The 25,228-nt window shown below is 36.8% G+C and overlaps 2 protein-coding genes across 2 annotated transcripts; one reads left to right on the top strand and one right to left on the bottom strand.

Moving 5' to 3' along the window:
- Positions 1-4,429: 4,429 nt before the first annotated feature.
- LOC105395206 (facilitated trehalose transporter Tret1) lies at positions 4,430-12,260 on the top strand. The gene is made up of 4 exons (XM_011567147.3): positions 4,430-4,574; positions 8,208-8,261; positions 8,615-8,753; positions 10,397-12,260. Exons 2-4 carry the CDS (start codon positions 8,241-8,243, stop codon positions 11,716-11,718), a joined length of 1,482 nt encoding a protein of 493 aa, XP_011565449.3. The 5' UTR covers positions 4,430-4,574; positions 8,208-8,240; the 3' UTR covers positions 11,719-12,260.
- A 594-nt stretch (positions 12,261-12,854) lies between these two features.
- Positions 12,855-25,002, bottom strand: LOC105395208 (facilitated trehalose transporter Tret1). Its single transcript, XM_011567149.3, has 4 exons — positions 24,702-25,002; positions 24,110-24,245; positions 14,576-14,721; positions 12,855-14,148 (listed from the first exon to the last, which is right to left on the bottom strand). The coding sequence occupies exons 1-4, from the start codon at positions 24,747-24,749 to the stop codon at positions 12,970-12,972; spliced, it is 1,509 nt and encodes a 502-aa protein (XP_011565451.3). The 5' UTR covers positions 24,750-25,002; the 3' UTR covers positions 12,855-12,969.
- Positions 25,003-25,228: the final 226 nt, after the last annotated feature.

Here is a 25,228-nt window from a genome sequence, read left to right as displayed (position 1 = left end):
GGATTTTTATCATTGATGAGCGTGACGGAAGGCCAATGTAACCTAAGCTACCCGTCATTCCCGTCAACCCGTCATCTTTATACTCAGGAACTTTCGTTAAATACGGGACCAACTCTAAAATCGTTGGAAACATAAAGTTAAAATATTTTGGTTGTGTATTTACATATTTAGTAACTCTACCTACCGTAAGTATGCAATAAAATTCATATACTTACGTATTGCTATAAAATACATACTTATTATAATAAAATGAATTAAGTATAAGTAATAAAATAAAATATACCTAACTATCTCCGAAAAGCAACGCAAATGTACCTACTTATGCTCATGTTTTATTACTTTTTTGTGAGGTTTCTGTATGCGTTATAAATTTAACTATTTTCTTGAGTATCTCAAAATCTAAAACAAAAATAGTTTATTCATTTCGCCATTTTCATTCCATCTTTATTTCTAATATTAATAGCGCCATAGCAAACCAACTAACAACAAATACAATAGGTATTATGTAGGTAGATAGGCAACTTTGCACTTTGTACTGATGTCAAGTGAAGTCAAGGCCTTTTCGCAAGTGAAAGCCGAACGGAAAGCTATGATTAATACCAACCACACTATCATTAAAGTCCTAAACTAGGAAGTTAAAATATGGCCGTGACACAATCCTATTACTGGTAGGTACTGTAAAAAGTACAGTCCACAAATGAGTAGGTAACCCCACCTGCAAACAGTTTGTTCCCTAAGAGCATAGACTAAGGGCCACTTGCACCAACATATTAAATCTAGATTTAGTGTCAAATTTTGATTTAAGAAACGTCAGTCCATATAAAATTTGACACAAATACTAAGAGTCACTGAATGTAGTTAGATTAAATAGACTCGTAAATAGTTGTTCTTAGTTACTTTTGAAGGTACAGATACAGACATTATTTTATTGAAAATTTGTAACCAAAAATAGAATTGTGACAAATTTACAACAAAAAACCTAAATAACTAACTACCTAATAACAGCTTGTTCTATTTACTTACCTACATAGGTAGGTAATACCTATGTCAACTTTTATGCAAAAAACATGCCAAAAAACCATGATGAATGAAATTCATTGTTTACCTTTTTTGCACGTTCGGTCGACATCTATTATAGTGGGGCAGTGGCAAAGGCAGACAGGCTGTTTCATAATCATAACCACGCATCGCCCATGCATCGAGTGCTTCCAGCCAGTCGATTCATCATCGGGCGAGAGGCGAGAAATCGAATCTGGTTTCCCCTCTCTAAAGACGCGCGAAAGAGTTTTTTTTGTAGAAAAAGGTTTTAAGTTTTTTAAACTTTATGGGTGGTGAAGTTAAAGTGATCGAGTCAATGGATTGGAGTGCGAAAATGATGACTAAATAAATATTTAGTTTCATAGGCCGGCGGTGTAATTGTGAAAGCTTTAGGTAAGTAATAAAAGGATGTGGTTTCAAATAAACTTGTAAACGTTTGATAAATAAAAATAATTACTTAATAATGTTTAGAGTGTTGGGTTCAAAAGTTTAACTCGTTTTCCAATATGAATTATGTACTTACGTAGGTAGTATAAAAAAACGAATGGGCAGTGTTTTTTTATCTCGATTCAGGAAGAGACCTCAATCATTTTGATTCGTTTAGTTATAAACTGTAGACATTCTATGTTATACGTGATCTTTTTTGTCACTTCCCAATACTTAATGCTGTATGATTGCTTTTTACCTATTGATAGGTACTTACTTAGGTTTGCACTGATAAAAAAAACATACCTACATAGGTACAGAGTAGTTCTTTTTTAGAAGTCCGTTAAAACTTGGTCACTGTCACTTTTTTTGCCAATAACACATTTGTTAAGTACTGCCCAGTTACCTACTCACTTACCTAATCCTCGATTCATTTTTACAATATACTAGAAGGGTGTGATTCTAAGAGGGATCTACTGTTCTATGTACAGGTCACTGTACATAGGTACCGGGCAGAATTTTATTTGTAGACGTCCTGAAGGCAACGTTATGACTAACTGATTTATAAGTTGTTAAGGTATATAATAGGCATAATTATTGTACAATAAGTATTTTTCCTGCTCAGCCTTTTTGAAATTACTTTCTGCAATTGTTATTAATTAATTATGTTAGTACATGACAAGTTAATATAAAAAAAAATTACCTAAGACAAAATAAAAATGTAAGAATAGAAGTAGGTTAATAAGTTGTTAAGAATTTTATAGCAATAATAATTATTATAATTATTATTTTACAGAATAAATTTTCCTACTATGTAGTAAGTAATTAAGTAAGTATAGGTCCGTCTAAATATTTTAATTAATATCTATACTTAGATACCTACATATCAAACAGTTGCTTTTGTCATCAGAGTGGTTTGTAGGTACCTCTAAATTAGTCTAAATAAATTAAATTCGAAATTTTAATTTCTAACCAATACCTACTAAATCTAAAATTATAAGTACTTACATAAGAAACTAATTACAGAACTTATCACAAAATTACACTTTTAAACAATGTTAATAATTTTATCGGTAGTCAAAATAGAAATAAATACGAACTAGGCATACCTAGAATACCTACCTATTAATGATTTTGGATTTCTCATTTTGGCGTTAAAAACCTCTGTTTTCGCGCACATCAGCATGTTTTTTTTTTGCTTTTAGGACTTTCATGAAATTTCTAGTTAGGCCCCTTTTATTCTGAGGTTTCTGTTTATGTACTTCTGTAGCAACTACTAGCAACAGCAGCTATGTACATATTTATATTGATGAATAGATGCATATAGCAGAGGTCGTGACAGGACACATGATATGCTATATGATAATTAAAATTTGTACCTTATATACCTGAGTTACTATACATATATCCATTAGCTTTATGTTTTATGCCAATTAATGATTAAAACACAGTCATAAACCTTAATATTCCAAATCAGACTACCTATACGATAAAATTATCACGCCGCGCATTTTAATTAAATAAAACAGTCGATAATTATTTCAGTCGTGATCTTGATTGTTCCATGATAATTTATCTAGAAAAACTGAATCTAAACGGTTTTTGCATTTTATGTATATTGGTACAGTCGGGGCAAAGGGACCTATCAACCTGAGAGTGACAATGCTACCTGACATAAGTAGTCAATTTTATTTGGCCTAGACTGTACCTACCTAGTTTTAAGCTTCTTATTTAGTAACGATTATACCTAACAATCGTCTTATTCATGAAATCTTTACGATGAAATACAATCGAGTTATTATAATTAATTATAAATAAATCAAGTCATTATAAAATGGATTTAAAGAAACCAGAATTTCTGAATTAGGTAGGCAGGTATTTAATGAACCTTCCGGATATTTTTTATTTCATCGGAGGCTGGTACTGATGATACCAACTTACAAAGCTGATGAGTAATAGAGGAAGTAGATTCAACCGTCGCGTACACAACCTGAAGAATATAATAGATACCTACATAAGTGAGTACGGTGGCCTGCGCCTAAAAGTATACAGGCGGAGTTTTTAAAATAGCGATAACAAGCTCACAGGCTGCTCAAGCACATCCACATAAACACCACTGCTACACACATCACACACAACACGTCCCTGGGTTTATAAAAGATGTAGCTGGTCCCTTCATCAACGGGGATCGATATTTTAAAAACTCCGCCTGTATACTTTTAGCCGCAGGCCACCGTACCTACCTATATTTTGTAATTCTGGTGCAATAGTATTTTATTGTGTTTTCTACTAGGAACACAGGCATACAGAAATCTGTAGACGTCTGGAACAAGGTTATATGTAAATAAGTGCAGGACATTAAAAAAATGAAATTATAATTTTGAGTCGGTTAGGATTCTCTCAAGATAATAGTACTGATGGTACTGGTGGTGACGATATAACGCATAAGATCTTGTCCTCTTATTTGAGAGGGTTCAAATCCTGCAATGTTACAATTAAATTCTAGAAATTAAACAATAATTATGACAGCTGACGGTGAAAGAAAACAACGGCAACGTGAGGAAACCTCACATATCTAAATGTTGGAACCCACCAACCCTCAGAGGACCAGGGTGGTGGGAAATGGTCCAAGCTAGGAAGGCAGTTTAGAATAGCATTGGGGATGCCTTTCAAACAGATAGGAATTTTCTATATAAGTACTATTTTGCTATGGATTGCGTATGTTTAATATCCACCAAACATATTAATTGTGTGTAACTCTTAATTTCCATTACCTAGGCCAAAATTTTCAAAACAACGTAAGTAAATGTACCTACTTATAACTACCAAATTTCAATAGGTCGGAAGACAAATTTATTGATATCTACTACCTACATAAAGGACCAGAATCATACAAAGGGTTTATAGAAAATGTAATTACTTACTGAGTATTCTGACCAATAGTTTTACCTTCCGATAGGCTCTGGGATCTCGAGGTCAAGATAAGAAAAAAGTGCACTTAAATTGGCGAGAACAGAAGTCAATCTATTTAGTAATTGGTGGGCGTCGGTCCTGGCTGGATGGATGGACTTAAGTGTTTTTGTGGTGTTTGTGAGTGAGTTTTTTTGCCGGTGAGTTTATGAAATTGATTAAGGTTGATTTATGTTTAAAAAGAGTTGTGAATGTCTGGTATTATACGAAAGGGGTTTTCTCGAGTCATGTATCACCTGTGGGGATACCACCACCGCACGCTTGTGAAAATGTTTGAAAGGCGAGCGACGGATTGTTAATAGCTAATGTCTCGGTGGTGGCACGGTAGCTGTAAGTAGGTACGTCCGGTCTTCCGGTGGTTTCTGGGCAGTCAGTGACCGACTGTCGACAAACCCTAATCTAGCTCATGACTTTGACACCAAGAAACTTTTAAAAGTTGAGGATTATAAAAATAAGATTTACTTCATATACTTCAGGTACCTAATTTTAAAGTCGTCGTATATATACTTTTTAAAGGTAAAGTAAGTATTTAAGTAGTAAATATTATAAATGCGCAAACGAAGCATATAAACAGCACGTGTGCAAAATTCAATGTCTCATCAATAGTAATTCGTTACAAACTTTACGTTGACATAAATTACTACAATGACCTAAAGTGTGATTCTATATCACTTTTTCACTAGCTACCTAATGAGTTATGTTTTGAGTTTCTGATGGTTTACCAGAATACCTACGTCCTTATTAAAAATACTTATGAGTTTGTTTTTAGTAAATGGGTTCCTTAACTATACTTAATGAACCAATTTCAATAGCAAGGATGCAGTCTCTCTGTGGTCACCTAACTGCCAGTTTCTATAACTCTATCTATCCGTAACTGGTAGTTACTTTTATACAATTTTGGCATAATCAATAGTAACAATCTGTCAAAATCGTATGAAAGTAACTACCAGTTATGAATAGATAGAGTTATAGAAACTGGCAGTAAGTAAGACCACAAAATAATAACTCACTATTTAATTCTAGGACACAAAACAGTACTTACCTAAGTAAGTAAGTACTTACCGATAACATAATAATAACTCAAATTCACCAAACAGGACGGAAGACCAACTAATGTGACAACTGTGTCAAAAGTAAAGGACAGACCCCAATTATGATGCCAGTGTAAAATAACTGATGCACGACCATAGAGTGCGTCGATGCTAACTTTACAATGGGAATACATATCTATTATTTGTTCTTTTAACTGGTACTTAGCCTTATAAAAATGAAGAAGAGGCAGACGTCCGTTTCAGAAATCACAAAGAATAATTTTCACACTCGCCGGCGATGAAAAAGTTCCAGCTAAAAAGTTTGATAAATATTGATGTGGATTCTGAAGGCAGAAATTCTTATTTAAGACCTGTCAAAACCTTAATTTCTTTGTTTAAAATTCGACTCTATGAGCGTCCCGTAAATGTCATTTTATGGCAGCAAATTTTATAGTTTGACAGCGTTAAAATTAGAATTTCTGCCTTCAGAATCGACATCGTTGACATACTATTAGTATTGTAAAAATTTGGCATCGGCATTTTGTGGGTGGGACTTTTTATTTTCACTGCTCACGATTTCCCTGTGGGGTTACCACCACCAAACATTAGCTATCGGCATAAGTGTCAGTGGTGGTACAGTAGCTGATATACTTTTTTGGTATTGGCACTGGTTTCCGTTGCAAACTAGGCTTTGTAGGACTCTGTTACCACGTTGACGTCATATTACACAATCAATGGTATTTGGCATTGATCCATCAATCATCATCATCTCAGGTTGACGACATCGATAAATACTGTCACTTAAGTAGTGTTAATTATAACGCGGCTATTTTTAGGGCTAAAGTACTTGTTACATTGTCCACTAAGTTTCCGCTATCAGTTTCTTAATAAGCAGAGTGTTCTTGTTAATAGAAAAATAAACGTACAGTCAATAAAATGAGTCTTCCTCTGATACAAGTTGAAATATTGCTAACCGATTGATTATCATCATCATGATCATCAGCCTATAGCAGTCCACTGCTGGACGTAGGCCTCTCCCAAAGCACGTCACTGGATGCGATCTATAGCTTTCCGCATCCAATCATTACCAGCCAGTGCACCTATCGCAAGTCGTCACCATCATTATCATTATCGGCTCGAAATCACTGCTGGACATAGGCCTCTCCCAAAGAGTGCCACAATACGACACTCCGTCCTCGGCCTTCCTCGTAAAGCCACTATTATTTATTTTATTTATTCTTAATTTACTGATTAATAATTAACGCTATAGATACCTAGTTGATTAAATTAGGTGTCATGACGGTCAGGGAAATTCTTCGCTGCTGTTTTATGAATTATGAATCATAGTAATTATGAACTGTAATTATTATGTAGGCGTCTCCAGAAAGAGTATTGTCCATCTAATTTGTTTTTCTATGTTTTCAATTAGATTTTCTTCTAGCTTCTTAGAACTAGGCTAACTAGGGTGTTCACCCTAGTTAGCCTAATAAGTAAATTAATAATAAATAAAATGCCTAAGCCAAGGAGCCGCTAACCCGTTCGGGTTAGCGGCTCCTTGGGAGAATTATCTAATACTTAGTGGAAGATCCATGGGTGGTTGATGATGATTATGATAATTCATGATGAATAATTCGTCATATCGTCTATCCGTAGTCCTTCCTCAGCAGTACCTCGTTTCAGCAAGGCCTTTCAAAGCTTTCCTGTGACAGTTCACTATTTTCCGAATTTCGCACTACTATTGCGAAATCTTACATTTCATTGAATGCGGCTCATACAATAAGTCGGTTAACAAAATATAGATAGATAGATAGATAGAATACACTTTATTTGTACACCAAAACAGAATAATAAAATTAAGAAAATGTAACTTAATCAGGGTACAAAAGGCGGTCTTATCACTAAAAGCGATCTCTGCCAGACAACCTTTGGATGGAGGGAAACAGAGATTAAGATTGGGTGCAGTGTACATGTTAAAAAGGAATGTAGATTATTTAATATACTACACACTAACTAAAATATTACAAATATACTTAAATAGAGGGACATACTATATTACATAATAATTAGGTATATACCTGCAATTATTTTTTTAAGCAATAAGTACAGTCACCTCATAAATCGATAAACTTAAAATGTCTCCATAACATCACAGGCACAAATCATCCTTGCTGGAACGAGGAATAGCTATTATGCATAATATATTATTCCTATCGCCTACATTTTTATAGTTCACAATTTTATTGCAAATAAATAGAGTAACAAGTACCTATATTTTTAAACAATGCAAGTACAGCCTATTTACATGCAGACAGAAAAGCGATTGTTTCGTCATAATTATACCTAGGGCAATTATTATCATTATCTTTTAAACATGGTGATCAAAGTTAGGTATTACAATTATGTACTAACTAGGTTTATTTTTCCATTGTGTTGGTGGGAGTAGTCTGTTTATGATTTTATTGTAATAAACCCTTTTTAAACTAGAATTAAAAGGGTGGCCAAAGAATGTGAATAGTAAACAGTACTCATTTTTTTATAATCTTTAATGAATCCGATAATTACTTACCTACCTATTTTTGTTTTCTATGAAATACCTACACACGCGAGCAATGAAAAAAATGCACAATTACAAGAAGCTGACTGACCACATATGACCCCAATTTTTTAAAACTTTACCGTGTAACATACATTTACGAATTTTACGATATCTAATCTAAAATCTACCATTTTATTTGATTACAGGACCTCCTGCAACACGCATGCATCCGAATAGAAATGAAGCCTTTTTTGAAGCAGGTATTCTAGTTCATACAATAACTTCTTCTTTCTTAGATCTTTGAATAAATTTAAGCAAAACTAACGACTTCCAACTGAGGGACTTCATATAAAAAAATATATATTGAAAATCTGTTATATTTAGCTCTATTTTGAGTTAAACTCCCTGGTTATTACCAACCAGTAATTTAATATTAACCCTGCATACTAAGCATGGGACGCAAGGCACACACACATCGCGAGTCCACGAGAGCGGGCCCGACGGAAAACTTTTGTTACCTCTTGTCAGTGTCATGTGCGCGTCTTGCACCCCATGCTAGGCATGCTTCTTCAGTTACTTTTCCTGCCTTGTCTAACCAGCTCTCTCTCCCCAGGCGTTCGTAGTGTCAGGGGCTGCGTTGAACATCGCCGGCCACGGCTGCGCTCACGGTTTTCCCGCCGTTCTGTTCGCTCAGCTGCAGAGCAATGGCGGCGTGCCCGTGCACCTCACTGACCATGACAAGTCCTGGATTGGTGAGTCTTCTGGTTCTTATACCCTTATTACACCTACCGAGTAAAGAAGCGAGACAGTATCCTCGGTTGAACATTAATTGGCCGAGGATACTGTCTTGCAACTCTACTCGGTTGGTGTAACCAGGGTATTAGGGTGTCGATTAGATGGTCGAAGGACCCAGGTTCGATCCCTGGCCAGGGCAGATATTTGTTTAAATAAAGATTATTTGTACTTGGGTCCTGGGTGTCTAATGTTTGTTTTCAGTGATATCTTCTACACGCCTGCCACGCGTGGAGACTATGGTAATAATTAAACCTGCAGGATTAGGCTCATGTCGTGCGTTTGATTATGTCGGTAACAAACATTACAGATGGGCTAGGGTTGGTCAATATGGTGAAAGCCTGTAAGATTACCGTCAGTCGCTAACTAGGTACGACGTAGGTCTACCGTCTGTACAGTTGATACGTCGCTCAAGAGAGGGGTTGTCAGAGGATATATACATAACATACACTATCCGTACCATCATAAATCATCGTTTAATAGCCACTTAGCGTTCCATCTGCAAATTTCTTTGATGAATTTGATCATGATAAATAACAAGAACATAACACAAAAGCGCAGCTAATGATAATCAAATACTTAATATGATTTTATCAATTAAATATCTTAAAATATAGAGGGTTAAGTTTTATCAGTGATCGATCCAAAGGCAGGTCAATGTACCCGACATCCTAATCGTGAACAACATTTTATTATTTATTATTATTACAAAATACTTACACCACTATTACAGAACTATTCTAATGCAGTAGTGCAGTGAAACAAACAACTATAAACTATAAAAAACTTAACTAATTACATAATACAGCCAATGTTACTTTTGTGAACTCATTCAGGGAAACGGTGAATATATCGACAATATCCGCGGTGTCGTTTAGCACGCGTAGGGCGCGCGTGAGCATCATACATCTAGGACGTATGCATGATCATAATCGTGGGCAAAAGCCTTCTTTTGTTATACCTGTTCTGTCCGTTTAATCAATAGGTACTTAATACCTACCTTAATAATAATCATTTTCAAATTTATGCGATTGATTAAATAGTTATCAAAATCACAATTTTTATCTTTCCCATTTTTTTGTGACGATTATTTTGCGGTGTAGTACTTCGACAATGTGCGTTCACTAGAGCCAGACAAATAAATTATCTCATTTTGTACCTACTTAGCAAAAAAAGTGGCTGTGTCATTGTTATGTGGTCACCTCTCGTCTAGCTAACACTTTTTTATCTCAATATAGCCTTGACAGGTCGTTATCGGCCAAATGCTAATATTGATCAATGATCATTCACTTAAGTAGGTACCTAATCATGAATAGTTACTTAATTATACTCTACTTATAATACTTTCATCTACGTAATTCAATTAGTGCGGATGGGTAGGTCAGTTTGGTAGATCGGTGCCGAATTGCAGAAAAGAACATTATGCTGATGTCGGCATTAAATCTATGTCAATCTCTTTCTGTCCGTATACTGTCTAGTAGTAAGACAGTAGTAGATGCCTCTATTAGCTTAATGTTTCCTTCGTGCATCTTAGTGTGATTTACGTATCAGTACATCAGTAGACGTATTAAATGTATACTAACCTGAATATTTTCCTCCACAGCCTCAGTGGTCGGCCTCATTGGCATCTTCGGCAACTTCTTATCCCCGGTGCTGATGACGCGCTTCGGCCGCCAGAAGACCCACCTCTTCACCACCATCCCTGCCATCATCGGCTGGATCATCTTCTACTTCTCCAACTCTGTCACTCTCTTTCTTCTAGCGCGAATCTTACACGGCCTAGCTCTTGGCCTGCGAACGCCATTGGCAGCCATCTTGGTTGCAGAGTACACTGACCCGAAATACCGCGGAGCGTTTCTTGGTACCTTCGCCATATCATTAGGCTTGGGGATATTCTTGTCACATTTATGGGGGGCTCATCTCAGTTGGGAAATGACAGCAGCTGTCTGTTCCCTGTTTCCTTTAATAGCCATGGGAGTTATAAGTTTGTCGCCGGAATCTCCCTCGTGGCTTGTGTCGAAAAATAAGTTTGATGAAGCCAGAAAGGCTTTTAAGTGGCTAAGAGGTGATGATGTAGAGCAAATGAATGAGTTGGAAGCAATGATTAATGCTCAAAAGGCTGATAAAACTTTACTCGATGATGTAAGAGAGGATACTAAGGAATTCGCTTGGAATGACGTTACAAAAAATGTGTTTAATAGGTTAAAGTATGTTTTAAAGATTTTTAAGAAGAAAGAGTTCTATAAACCGGCTCTAATAGCCATTACTATGCTATTGGTCTTTGAATTTGGTGGGGCTCATATGATTCCAGCTTATGGCAATCAAATTTTACAAGCGGTGCTTGATAAAAAGGATCCAAAAGATGTTAATTTACAGTTCACAGTTATAGATTTATTGCGCACAGTCTCAGCATTTCTTGCAATATTCCTTTTGAAATATTACAATCGAAGAACAATTTTGTTCACTAGTGGGGTTTTGACTGTATTCTCATTATCGTCTATTTCAGTTTTTGTCTATATGAGAGAATCAAATATGTTTGACGATGTATGGTTACTTGATATTGTGCCGATGTTTTTGATGGTTTTATATACTTTGTCATTCTGTTTAGGTTTAGTGCCATTAACGTGGGTTATTTGTGGAGAAATATTCCCGTTAGCTTATAGAAGCTTAGGTTCTACTTTATCTACGTCATTTTTAACTCCTTCCTTTGTAATTTCTATGAAAACAGCTCCTCATCTGTACTCATCCATAGGAGTTCAAGGGGCTTTTTTAGTATACTCTGCCACTTTGACTGTAGGTTTATGTATAATATATGCATTGTTACCAGAAACTAAGGATAGGACATTGCAAGAAATTGAAAATAGTTTTAAGGGTAAGGTAAACGACGATGTGGAAGCGGAAATGAGACTGGTTGTAAAAAACTGAAAGGTATTTAATATTAAATTGAAACATAATTGATTGTACTTATTATAAATAACATTATTTGTAAGATAAATAAACTGTCTGTGATATTACTTTGGAGTTTTTAATTTATTAAGGGTCTGTTTCACAATGTCTGGATAATGGCTACCTGTGGGTATGTCGCTGTCTTGAACATAAATACAGAGAGTGACAGCATGTCTTCTATCCCACAGATAGCCAATATCCGGATATTGTCAATCAGGCCCTAAGTATAATCCTCATTAATTTGTTTCTATTAAGTACATTAGCAAATGTTAAAATGCACAAATGTAAAAAAAAGTCTAAATCCGAGTCGCCTCTCGCATGAAAGGTTCCGTACCATCATCCTATCCTATAAGTCCCTATACATATAGGACTAAAATATTTTTTCCAGAATAGGCAGGTTTGTATATGAAAGCTGCAAACGTATTAATGTTCTGCATGAGTAAGTAAGTACCAATGAAATCACATCCATCTTGCATGCAATGATTAACTGATAAATAACATTTTAATTCGTATAATATACCTAAAACCAAGATTAGATACGTAACGATTGTACGTACTATAATAGGGATCAAGGAACTGATAATTGTTTAAAATTTTCAAGGATGAAGATAGTAGTTTTTGAAGAACGACTATCACGCCACGTGAGATCTTGTAAATTATAATCTATCTACATTGCGTATTTATAAAGCCTCTTTAGGAAGTGTACCTAGGGTGTTGCAAAAAGGGTAAACTAAGCTGAAACTTAGGCCCGGGTCTCCTATTTACGCCGTAGGTCGCGACCAGCGTCACGCCGTAGGCCGCGTCCCGAGGCTCACTATAGAAATGTACTGATGCGGTCTCCCTCACACGCCGACGTTGGCGCGTAGACGCCGTAGGTAGGCCGTAGGACGTTGAATGAAACGTTTACGTCAAAGTCGGACGCCGCATATAGCATAAAATAGGAGACCCAGGCCTTAGAAATTGTTGGTCACGTGACTTTTTACTATATAGAATGACTTTTTTTTCGCGAATTTTGAAATTCTGATTTCATTTTCGGGCGTAGCGTAATATACCATACTGCACATGTAGGTTTCGGCTTAGTACACCCTGTTGCAACACCCTGTATACTAAGTTACTAAGTGATCTTAATTTATTAAACCTCTAACTATTTATGAGTCTACATCACCTCCATTTCATTTAAAAAACGTCTTTCTAAAATTAACTACTATTATCAATAACTACATCTAGATACTAGATATCTATACTATGTATACTGCTTTTCCGTAGCGACAGTCTACTCTCGTGGATTTTCTGCAGTGACTTCCTGACTTCCATCTCTTCCGGTAACAGCGGTTGACCACGGAATATGTCCTCAATCTCCTGCAAAGTCCGACCTTTCGTCTCAGGCAGTAAGTACATGACCACCGACAAACTGTAGGCTAAGATCAGCGTGTAAATGACGTAAGTTCCGTGGAGACCCACAGCTTCGAGGAAGGAAGGGAAGGTCTTCAACGATGTGAACAGAATGAACGAGGATGTCACCAAGCTGAACGACCCACAGATGCTTCGATACTCTAGAGGATATACTTCTCCAGCTAGCACGTTTGGCATCGGCACCATCCCCATGCCTACAGACATGATCTGCAGGTTCAATAGCAGCATAGGGATCCATGCAGCGTCGTAGAATAACAAACCATTCTTCTTCAAGTACATGTAGCCTGCTATGCCGACGTGGCTGAGCACACACAGCAACCCAGTCGAGAGCATCATTGTTCTCCGCTTAACTTTACCGATGATAAATATGGTCGCCATATTGCTGCACAGTCTTTGGACGTCCAAGAATATCATCCAGAACGGCACACTGGCTTCCGGTCCTATCAGTCCCCCAATGACCTTTGTCGGGTAATTCGCCAATGCCATGGCCCCAGAAAACTGTCCGAGGAAGAAAGCGTGTGTCATCAGTATGATGGGCTTGAAAAATTCCGGTTTCTTAATCGCCTCAGCTACTCTGATCATAACTCCGCGTCTTCTGAGGATCTCCAGTTCGATCTTGTTCTTCTCGGCCAGCAGGCACAGTTTGATGAGATTGTTGAGTTCTTGCTCTTCTCCGTCTCCTCTGAGCCACCTGAACGCCTCTCTCGCTTCGTCATAGCGGCCCTTAGAGGCGAGATAGCTCGGTGACTCCGGGGAGTAGATCGTGATGATGAGGCTGATGAAGAAGAAGAAGGAGATGACGAGTCCAGTCATCTGCCAGGAGATGAAGGAGCCAATGATGTGAGCGGTGGTGATGCCGGCGGCCTGGCCCAGGGAGATGGTGGACATGAAAGGTCCTCTGTTGGCCGGAGTCAGGTATTCTCCCAGCATGCAGGACCGTAGAGGCAGGACCATACCGAAAGATATACCTTGGAGTATTTTTCCCACGAACAACTCCTGGAAAAGATGAAATATTTCATGAAGGGAAAATTTATTAGGTATGACGAAGTTGAAAGCTCTTTCTTGGTACAACTTTCATAAATTGATTGAATACTAGGCACAATATCTCATATAAACTATCTCATATGTGTTTTGGCGGATGATCACTAAGTACTAACAACAAAAATGGTCCTATACCAATAACTATAACACGACAATCATTATGCATCCGTCAAATAACGTTCACCTATCGCTATCGAACGTATCGCACCAAACGGATTGTTATAAATGTATGGAGGAACGGCGTTGGCAATGCCGATGAACTGGACGCACTTGTGTGAATTTCTACACAAAGAATACTAAACTGCGATGCATCCGTACGATACCGAAAGGTTGACGCTTACCTCAAAGATGTTTTTGTGGTAATACAGTGAAAGTCAATTACCTCACGAGTAGTAGCCAAGATGGTGATGAACCAGCCGATCATGGCGGGTAGGATCACGCAGTACATGGCCTTCTTGCGGCCGAAGCGACTCATGATGGGGCCACTCAGGAAGTTGCCTATCACCAGCGACGGGCCTACCATTGAGGCTGGAAACAAATGCAAATATGTAAGTAATATTTTTGTCTTTACTTATACTAGGTAAGTACTTATAGAAATAAGGATACATAAAGTATGACGTAATATTTGTAAAAACAAAAAATGATTAAGTAAGAGTTTCGTGAACCTGGCTGGGTATATTAGGTATACATAAGGTTTGCAAACACAGTTTACATTTTTTTATCTATATTGATGGAGGTGTGTGAAGTTAGCAGCCTAAAGTTAGCAGCCTTTGAATAGCCGACCAAATTAAGATGGCCACTTCAGTCATTGCATACTTTATCAATTAGAACACGTAAAAAGCACCAAATACATGGGAATAATAATGTTAGATATTCATATAAACACTTCATATGTTCTAAAATAAACAAATTACTAAAAAATACGACGTTTACTTACTGACGCCCTTGTTGGTTAATGGATATTTTGTATGGGGGCACCAAGATGCCATAGACCTGCCAGCATCTCACCTAGTTTATTATGTGTGTTGACTCATTATAAAACACTGACAGAAGTTTCATCAACATTGAAACGGTATAGCAGGGGTCCAGGAGCCACTTTCTGACAGATTTTGGGTAAAAATACACAATATTTCACGAATAATCAAGTTTGCAGGTGGAACCTGAAGGAATTCAGCTGCAAATGATAGTTTATATGAAAGGTATTATTAATACCTAGAAACGGTTTTCAGCAATTTCAGATAAAATGACTTTTGGTGAATATTCAAGGGGAAGATCAGAAAATAAAAGTTAGCAGCCCAAGATTACCATTTTGTATGGGGGCACCAAGATGCCATAGACCTGCCAGCATCTCACCTGGTTTATTATGTGTGTTGACTCATTATAAAGCACTGACAGAAGTTTCATCAACATTGAAACGGTATAGCAGGTGTCCAGGAGCCACTTTCTGACAGATTTTGGGTAAAAATTCACAATATTTCACGAATAATCAAGTTTGCAGGTGGAACCTGAAGGAAATCAGCTGTATATGATAGTTCATATGAAAGGTATTATAAATACCTAGAAACGGTTTTCAGCAATTTAAGATTAAATGACGTTTGGTGAATATTCAAGGGGAAGATCAGAAAATAAAAGTTAGCAGCCCAAGATTACCATTTTGTATGGGGGCACCAAGATGCCATAGACCTGCCAGCATCTCACCTGGTTTATTATGTGTGTTGACTCATTATAAAACACTGATAGAAGTTTCATCAACATTGAAACGGTATAGCAGGTGTCCAGGAGCCACTTTCTGACAGATTTTGGGTGAAAAATTGACAATATTTCACGAATATTCAAGTTTGCAGGTAGAACCTGAAAGAATTCAGCAGCAAATGATAGTTCATATGAAAGGTATTATAAATACCTAGAAACGGTTTTCAGCAATTTAAGATTAAATTACTTTTGGTGAATATTCAAGGGGAAGATCAGAAAATAAAAGTTAGCAGCCCAAGATTAACATTTTGTATGGGGGCACCAAGATGCCATAGACCTGCCAGCATCTCACCTGGTTTATTATGTGTGTTGACTCATTATAAAACACTGACAGAAGTTTCATCAACATTGAAACGGTATAGCAGGTGTCCAGGAGCCACTTTCTGACAGATTTTGGGTAAAAATACACAATATTTCACGAATAATCTAGTTTGCAGGTGGAACCTGAAGGAAATCAGCTTAAAATGATAAATCATATGAAAGGTATTATTAATACCTAGAAACGGTTTTCAGCAATTTCAGATTAAATGACTTTTGGTGAATATTCAAGGGGAAGATCAGAAAATAAAAGTTAGCAGCCCAAGATTAACATTTTGTATGGGGGCACCAAGATGCCATAGACCTGCCAGCATCTCACCTAGTTTATTATGTGTGTTGACTCATTATAAAACACTGACAGAAGTTTCATCAACATTGAAACGGTATAGCAGGTGTCCAGGAGCCACTTTCTGACAGATTTTGGGTAAAAATACACAATATTTCACGAATAATCTAGTTTGCAGGTGGAAACTGAAGGAATTCAGCTGGAAGTGATAGTTCATATGAAAGCTATTATTAATACCTAGAAACGGTTTTCAGCAATTTCAGATAAAATGACTTTTGGTGAATATTCAAGGGGAAGAACAGAAAATAAAAGTTAGCAGCCCAAGATTAACATTTTGTATGGGGGCACCAAGATGCCATAGACCTGCCAGCATCTCACCTGGTTTATTATGTGTGTTGACTCATTATAAAACACTGACAGAAGTTTCATCAACATTGAAACGGTATAGCAGGTGTCCAGGAGCCACTTTCTGACAGATTTTGGGTAAAAATTCACAATATTTCACGAATAATCAAGTTTGCAGGTGGAACCTGAAGGAATTCAGCTGGAAGTGATAGTTCATATGAAAGCTATTACTAATACCTAGAAACGGTTTTCAGCAATTTCAGACAAAATGACTTTTGGTGAATATTCAAGGGGAAGATCAGAAAATAAAAGTTAGCAGCCCAAGATTAACATTTTGTATGGGGGCACCAAGATGCCATAGACCTGCCAGCATCTCACCTGGTTTTTTATGTGTGTTGACTCATTATAAAACACTGACAGAAGTTTCATCAACATTGAAACGGTATAGCAGGTGTCCAGGAGCCACTTTCTGACAGATTTTGGGTGAAAAATTGACAATATTTCACGAATATTCAAGTTTGCAGGTAGAACCTGAAAGAATTCAGCAGCAAATGATAGTTCATATGAAAGGTATTATAAATACCTAGAAACGGTTTTCAGCAATTTAAGATTAAATTACTTTTGGTGAATATTCAAGGGGAAGATCAGAAAATAAAAGTTAGCAGCCCAAGATTAACATTTTGTATGGGGGCACCAAGATGCCATAGACCTGCCAGCATCTCACCTGGTTTATTATGTGTGTTGACTCATTATAAAGCACTGACAGAAGTTTCATCAACATTGAAACGGTATAGCAGGTGTCCAGGAACGAAACGAGAAAAAATCTTAATACCGCGATGTAGAAGTAAGCTCAGCAACGACATCTTTTGGTACAATGTGCAGTTTTATTGTATTTTTTAATTGTTGGTTGATTTTTATTATGTTTCTATTATGTTTTATGAGAGCATTATTTTGCCAGGTGCACGTCTTGTCAATAAAAACTTTTGCAAGTCGGCTTATGATCAAAGGTACAAAAATATTATGTATACTAACGCACAAAAAAATAACCATAATCAATTCTTTAGGTTCGCAACAGGTAATAAGTTACGACATTCTATTGTTGTGGTGTGATAAACTCTTTGTTTTAGGCAGGTAGGTAAATGGGTTCCCAACTATAAAATAACACTAGTCGGCATGCCATCAAAGGCTCACACCTGCGTCATGCGTCATGCGTATTGTATGGCGGAAAGAGTAAGGCTGAAAAGATGACCTTTTGTGATAATGATAAGAGTATCGTCCTTTTCTATAAGTACAGTTTTTTTTGTCGTAAGTACAAAAAAAACTGTATGATGATAACTGATGTCAGAAAGTGGCTCTTGGACACCTGCTATACCGTTTCAATGTTGATGAAACTTTTGTCAGTGTTTTATAATGAGTCAACACACATAATAAACTAGGTGAGATGCTGGCAGGTCTATGGCATCTTGGTGCCCCCATACAAAATGTTAATCTTAGGCTGCTAACTTTTATTTTCTGATCTTCCCCTTGAATATTCACCAAAAGTCATTTTATCTGAAATTGCTGAAAACCGTTTTTAGGTATTAATAATACCTTTCATATGAACTATCATTTTAAGCTGATTTCCTTCAGGTTCCACCTGCAAACTAGATTATTCGTGAAATATTGTGTATTTTTACCCAAAATCTGTCAGAAAGTGGCTCCTGGACACCTGCTATACCGTTTCAATGTTGATGAAACTTCTGTCAGTGTTTTATAATGAGTCAACACACATAATAAACCAGGTGAGATGCTGGCAGGTCTATGGCATCTTGGTGCCCCCATACAAAATGGTAATCTTGGGCTGCTAACTTTTATTTTCTGATCTTCCCCTTGAATATTCACCAAAAGTCATTTTATCTGAAATTGCTGAAAACCGTTTCTAGGTATTAATAATAGCTTTCATATGAACTATCACTTGCAGCTGATTTCCTTCAGGTTCCACCTGCAAACTTGATTATTCGTGAAATATTGTGAATTTTTACCCAAAATCTGTCAGAAAGTGGCTCCTGGACACCTGCTATACCGTTTCAATGTTGATGAAACTTCTGTCAGTGTTTTATAATGAGTCAACACACATAATAAACCAGGTGAGATGCTGGCAGGTCTATGGCATCTTGGTGCCCCGATACAAAATGGTAATCTTGGGCTGCTAACTTTTATTTTCTGATCTTCCCCTTGAATATTCACCAAAAGTCATTTTATCTGAAATTGCTGAAAACCGTTTCTAGGTATTAATAATAGCTTTCATATGAACTATCACTTGCAGCTGATTTCCTTCAGGTTCCACCTGCAAACTTGATTATTCGTGAAATATTGTGAATTTTTACCCAAAATCTGTCAGAAAGTGGCTCCTGGACACCTGCTATACCGTTTCAATGTTGATGAAACTTCTGTCAGTGTTTTATAATGAGTCAACACACATAATAAACTAGGTGAGATGCTGGCAGGTCTATGGCATCTTGGTGCCCCCATACAAAATGTTAATCTTGGGCAGCTAACTTTTATTTTCTGATCTTCCCCTTGAATATTCACCAAAAGTCATTTTATCTGAAATTGCTGAAAACGGTTTCTAGGTATTAATAATACCTTTCATATAAACTATCATTTGCAGCTGAATTCCTTCAGGTTCCACCTGCAAACTTGATTATTCGTGAAATATTGTATATTTTTACCCAAAACCTGTCAGAAAGTGGCTCCTGGACACCTGCTATACCGTTTCAATGTTGATGAAACTTCTGTCAGTGTTTTATAATGAGTCAACACACATAATAAACCAGGTGAGATGCTGGCAGGTCTATGGCATCTTGGTGCCCCCATACAAAATGGTAATCTTGGGCTGCTAACTTTTATTTTCTGATTTTCCCCTTGAATATTAACCAAAAGTCATTTTATCTGAAATGGCTGAAAACCGTTTCTAGGTATTAATAATACCTTTCATATGAATTATCATATACTGCTGATTTTCTTCAGATTCCACCTGCAAACTAGATTATTCGTGAAATATTGTGTATTTTTACCCAAAATCTGTCAGAAAGTGGCTCCTGGACACCTGCTATACCGTTTCAATGTTGATGAAACTTCTGTCAGTGTTTTATTATGAGTTAACACACATAATAAACCAGGTGAGATGCTGGCAGGTCTATGGCATCTTGGTGCCCCCATACAAAATGGTAATCTTGGGCTGCTAACTTTTATTTTCTGATTTTCCCCTTGAATATTAACCAAAAGTCATTTTATCTGAAATTGCTGAAAACCGTTTCTAGGTATTAATAATACCTTTCATATGAACTATCATTTGCAGCTGAATTCCTTCAGGTTCCACCTGCAAACTTGATTATTCGTGAAATATTGTGTATTTTTACCCAAAATCTGTCAGAAAGTGGCTCCTGGACACCTGCTATACCGTTTCAATGTTGATGAAACTTCTGTCAGTGTTTTATAATGAGTCAACACACATAATAAACCAGGTGAGATGCTGGCAGGTCTATGGCATCTTGGTGCCCCCATACAAAATGGTAATCTTGGGCTGCTAACTTTTATTTTCTGATCTTCCCCTTGAATATTCACCAAAAGTCATTTTATCTGAAATTGCTGAAAACCGTTTCTAGGTATTAATAATACCTTTCATATGAATTATCATATACTGCTGATTTTCTTCAGATTCCACCTGCAAACTAGATTATTCGTGAAATATTGTGTATTTTTACCCAAAATCTGTCAGAAAGTGGCTCCTGGACACCTGCTATACCGTTTCAATGTTGTTGAAACTTCTGTCAGTGTTTTATAATGAGTCAACACACATAATAAACCAGGTGAGATGCTGGCAGGTCTATGGCATCTTGGTGCCCCCATACAAAATGGTAATCTTGGGCTGCTAACTTTTATTTTCTGATCTTCCCCTTGAATATTCACCAAAAGTCATTTTATCTGAAATTGCTGAAAACCGTTTCTAGGTATTAATAATACCTTTCATATGAATTATCATATACTGCTGATTTTCTTCAGATTCCACCTGCAAACTAGATTATTCGTGAAATATTGTGTATTTTTACCCAAAATCTGTCAGAAAGTGGCTCCTGGACACCTGCTATACCGTTTCAATGTTGTTGAAACTTCTGTCAGTGTTTTATAATGAGTCAACACACATAATAAACCAGGTGAGATGCTGGCAGGTCTATGGCATCTTGGTGCCCCCATACAAAATGGTAATCTTGGGCTGCTAACTTTTATTTTCTGATTTTCCCCTTGAATATTAACCAAAAGTCATTTTATCTGAAATTGCTGAAAATCGTTTCTAGGTATTAATAATACCTTTCATATGAACTATCATTTGCAGCTGAATTCCTTCAGGTTCCACCTGCAAACTTGAATATTCGTGAAATATTGTAAATTTTTACCCAAAAACTGTCAGAAAGTGGCTCCTGGACACCTGCTATACCGTTTCAATGTTGATGAAACTTCCGTCAGTGTTTTATAATGAGTCAACACACATAATAAACCAGGTGAGATGCTGGCAGGTCTATGGCATCTTGGTGCCCCCATACAAAATGTTAATCTTGGGCTGCTAACTTTTATTTTCTGATTTTCCCCTTGAATATTCACCAAAAGTCATTTTATCTGAAATTGCTGAAAACAGTTTCTAGGTATTAATAATACCTTTGATATGAACTATCACATACTGCTGATTTTCTTCAGATTCCACCTGCAAACTAGATTATTCGTGAATTATTGTGTATTTTTACCCAAAATCTGTCAGAAAGTGGCTCCTGGACACCTGCTATACCGTTTCAATGTTGATGAAACTTCTGTCAGTGTTTTATAATTAGTCAACACACATAATAAACCAGGTGAGATGCTGGCAGGTCTATGGCATCTTGGTGCCCCCATACAAAATGGTAATCTTGGGCTGCTAACTTTTATTTTCTGATCTTCCCCTTGAATATTCACCAAAAGTCATTTTATCTAAAATTGCTGAAAATAGTTTTTAGGTATAAATAATACCTTTCATATGAACTATCATTTGCAGCTGAATTCGTTCAGGTTCCACCTGCAAACTTGAATATTCGTGAAATATTGTAAATTTTTACCCAAAAACTGTCAGAAAGTGGCTCCTGGACACCTGCTATACCGTTTCAATGTTGATGAAACTTCTGTCAGTGTTTTATAATGATTCAACACACATAATAAACTAGGTGAGATGCTGGCAGGTCTATGGCATCTTGGTGCCCCCATACAAAATGGTAATCTTGGGCTGCTAACTTTTATTTTCTGATCTTCCCCTTGAATATTCACCAAAAGTCATTTTATCTGAAATTGCTGAAAATCGTTTCTAGGTATTAATAATACCTTTCATATGAACTATCATTTGCAGCTGAATTCCTTCAGGTTCCACCTGCAAACTTGATTATTCGTGAAATATTTTAAATTTTTACCCAAAATCTGTCAGAAAGTGGCTTTTGGACACCTGCTATACCGTTTCAATGTTGATGAAACTTCTGTCAGTGTTTTATAATGAGTCAAAATAAACCAGGTGAGATGCTGGCAGGTCTATGGCATCTTCGTGCCCCCATACAAAATGTTAATCTTGGGCTGCTAACTTTTATTTTCTGATCTTCCCCTTGAATATTCACCAAAAGTCATTTTATCTAAAATTGCTGAAAACAGTTTCTAGGTATAAATAATACCTTTCATATGAACTATAATTTACACCTTAATCTCTTCAGGTTCCACCTGAAAACATGAATATTCGTGAAATATTGTTATTTTCACCCAAAATCTGTCAGAAAGTGGCTCCTGGACACCTGCTATACCGTTTCAATGTTGATGAAACTTCTGTCAGTGTTTTATAATGAGTCAACACACATAATAAACCAGGTGAGATGCTGGCAGGTCTATGGCATCTTGGTGCCCCCATACAAAATGTTAATCTTGGGCTGCTAACTTTTATTTTCTGTTCTTCCCCTTGAATATTCACCAAAAGTCATTTTATCTGAAATTGCTGAAAACCGTTTCTAGGTATTAATAATAGCTTTCATATGAACTATCACTTGCAGCTGAATTCCTTCAGGTTCCACCTGCAAACTTGATTATTCGTGAAATATTGTGAATTTTTACCCAAAATCTGTCAGAAAGTGGCTCCTGGACACCTGCTATACCGTTTCAATGTTGATGAAACTTCTGTCAGTGTTTTATAATGAGTCAACACACATAATAAACCAGGTGAGATGCTGGCAGGTCTATGGCATCTTGGTGCCCCCATACAAAATGTTAATCTTGGGCTGCTAACTTTTATTTTCTGTTCTTCCCCTTGAATATTCACCAAAAGTCATTTTATCTGAAATTGCTGAAAACCGTTTCTAGGTATTAATAATAGCTTTCATATGAACTATCACTTCCAGCTGAATTCCTTCAGTTTCCACCTGCAAACTTGATTATTCGTGTAATATTGTGTATTTTTACCCAAAATCTGTCAGAAAGTGGCTCCTTTACACCTGCTATACCGTTTCAATGTTGATGAAACTTCTGTCAGTGTTTTATAATGAGTCAACACACATAATAAACTAGGTGAGATGCTGGCAGGTCTATGGCATCTTGGTGCCCCCATACAAAATATTCATTAACCAACAAGGGCGTCAGTAAGTAAACGTCGTATTTTTTGTATTTTTTTTATTTTAGAACATATTATAGTGTTTATATGAATACCTAGCATTGTTATTCCAATGTTTTTGGGGCTTTTTACGTGTTTTAATTGATAAAGTATGCAATGACTGAAGTGACCATCTTAATTTGGTCGGCTATTCAAAGGCTGCTAACTTTAGGCTGCTAACTTCACGCAGGTTATTGATGGCAGTATTGTTCCTCATCTGTATTGTAAGAGATGTCCACATCTCTAGTAACAGTTTAAAAAAGTGGTACTTTAGTACCGTATCGATGACAGAACACACATCAACGCCTCGACTCTAGCAGTGGGCAGAGAGCCTAATGGTCTTGTTAGTCATAATCTTGAAGCCCCGCCCCATACTCCCTACGAAAGGTTTTGTCTCGGATCTCTACAATTTCATTTTATTATCATTATTAAATCTACTGGCGAGACCTGCCGAATAGCCTCTACACTCTCATATTCACCAAGTCGATTTCGTCGTTTCGTCGATAGTCTGGAGCTCATTTATAACTCACCAATCCAAGACAGCACGCTCGGGGTGATCTGTATCAGGGCTCCGGGCACCTGCAGCTGCATGGACAGCACGGCCACGTAGCCCACGCCGGCGCCGTGGCCCATCGTGTTGAAGAAGATGGCCACTGTCACGAACAACTGGGGACAGATTGTGGTGACGATTATGATGACTAATTTGACACTCTTGGAGTAAAACAGCCGTATTATAAAACGAAGACTCAATATAGTTCCCGCTTTAAAGTCCTCTTTAGACTATTGATTGGTATGAAATTTCTGGACTATAACCGGTTCTAAATTATAACTATTTTTAGTCTAAGTACGTTTTAAATTAACGGGGGAAAAGATTTAGAAAAATGCATGTAATTTATGAATTTTCAAACTACTTTGAATAGGTACGTATAATAAATGGATCACAGAGTTCCAAAGAACTGTAAGTACTTAGGAGTCGGCAGAATTATGATGTTTTTGTAATTTTCACCCCATACTGAAACTATAGACTAATATTAGTGTATTAGTCTAAGCCGAAACTTAGTGAAAACACTTCGTTCATCAATATGAGTTTGCGATTTCTTTCCAGACGTATCTGCTACTAACCTGTCTTGTAAACGGAGAAAATCTGCCCTTTCCGTTAGATTCCGCCATTATTTTAATGTTGTAAAATCACTTTCACTAAACTTTTAAATCACAAATGAAAAACATCAAATAATTTTGGTTTCGTATATCATTTTTATAACACTAATATACCGTAGAGTCATTATAATTTTGTAGTTAATACAACACAAATAAATATATTTTTTAAATAATTTTAACTTTATTGCAAATAATTAATTCAGCTAGCTAATAAAATGTCTATCCACGCAAAATATATCTGTCGTATTGATTCGCTATCCGATTCACTTATGTAACAAAAGCCGTAATCACATTATGTTTTAGTTAGGTAGATTAGATTATTTATTTACATGTTACGCTTTGCAATTAACTGTTATCTTAAATGGTTCATTTAGACTGACCTATGATGAAGTATGAAGTTCGCAAATGACACCACGAATAGGCCAACCTAGCGTGGGACACCCTCCAGAATGCTGGACCGACGACCTTATGCAGGAAGTGGTTGGATGAGG

Source organism: Plutella xylostella, chromosome 27 (assembly GCF_932276165.1).
Source record: "Plutella xylostella chromosome 27, ilPluXylo3.1, whole genome shotgun sequence".
Lineage (NCBI taxonomy): Eukaryota > Metazoa > Arthropoda > Insecta > Lepidoptera > Plutellidae > Plutella > Plutella xylostella.
The sequence above is the reverse complement of the archived record's forward strand: the minus strand, read 5'-3'. Positions and strand labels throughout refer to the sequence as shown.

Excerpts from the sequence above, each read along its gene's own strand:
- LOC105395208 (XM_011567149.3), bottom strand. The coding sequence starts at position 24,749 with ATGGCGGAATCTAACGGAAAGGGCAGATTTTCTCCGTTTACAAGACAG. Across the intron at positions 24,246-24,701 it reads TTTCTCCGTTTACAAGACAG|TTGTTCGTGACAGTGGCCAT; the intron begins GTTAGTAGCAGA and ends ATCTGTCCCCAG. Across the intron at positions 14,722-24,109 it reads GAGCGTGCTGTCTTGGATTG|CCTCAATGGTAGGCCCGTCG; the intron begins GTGAGTTATAAA and ends ATTTGTTTCCAG.
- LOC105395206 (XM_011567147.3), top strand. The coding sequence starts at position 8,241 with ATGAAGCCTTTTTTGAAGCAG. Across the intron at positions 8,262-8,614 it reads TGAAGCCTTTTTTGAAGCAG|GCGTTCGTAGTGTCAGGGGC; the intron begins GTATTCTAGTTC and ends CTCTCTCCCCAG. Across the intron at positions 8,754-10,396 it reads CCATGACAAGTCCTGGATTG|CCTCAGTGGTCGGCCTCATT; the intron begins GTGAGTCTTCTG and ends TTTCCTCCACAG.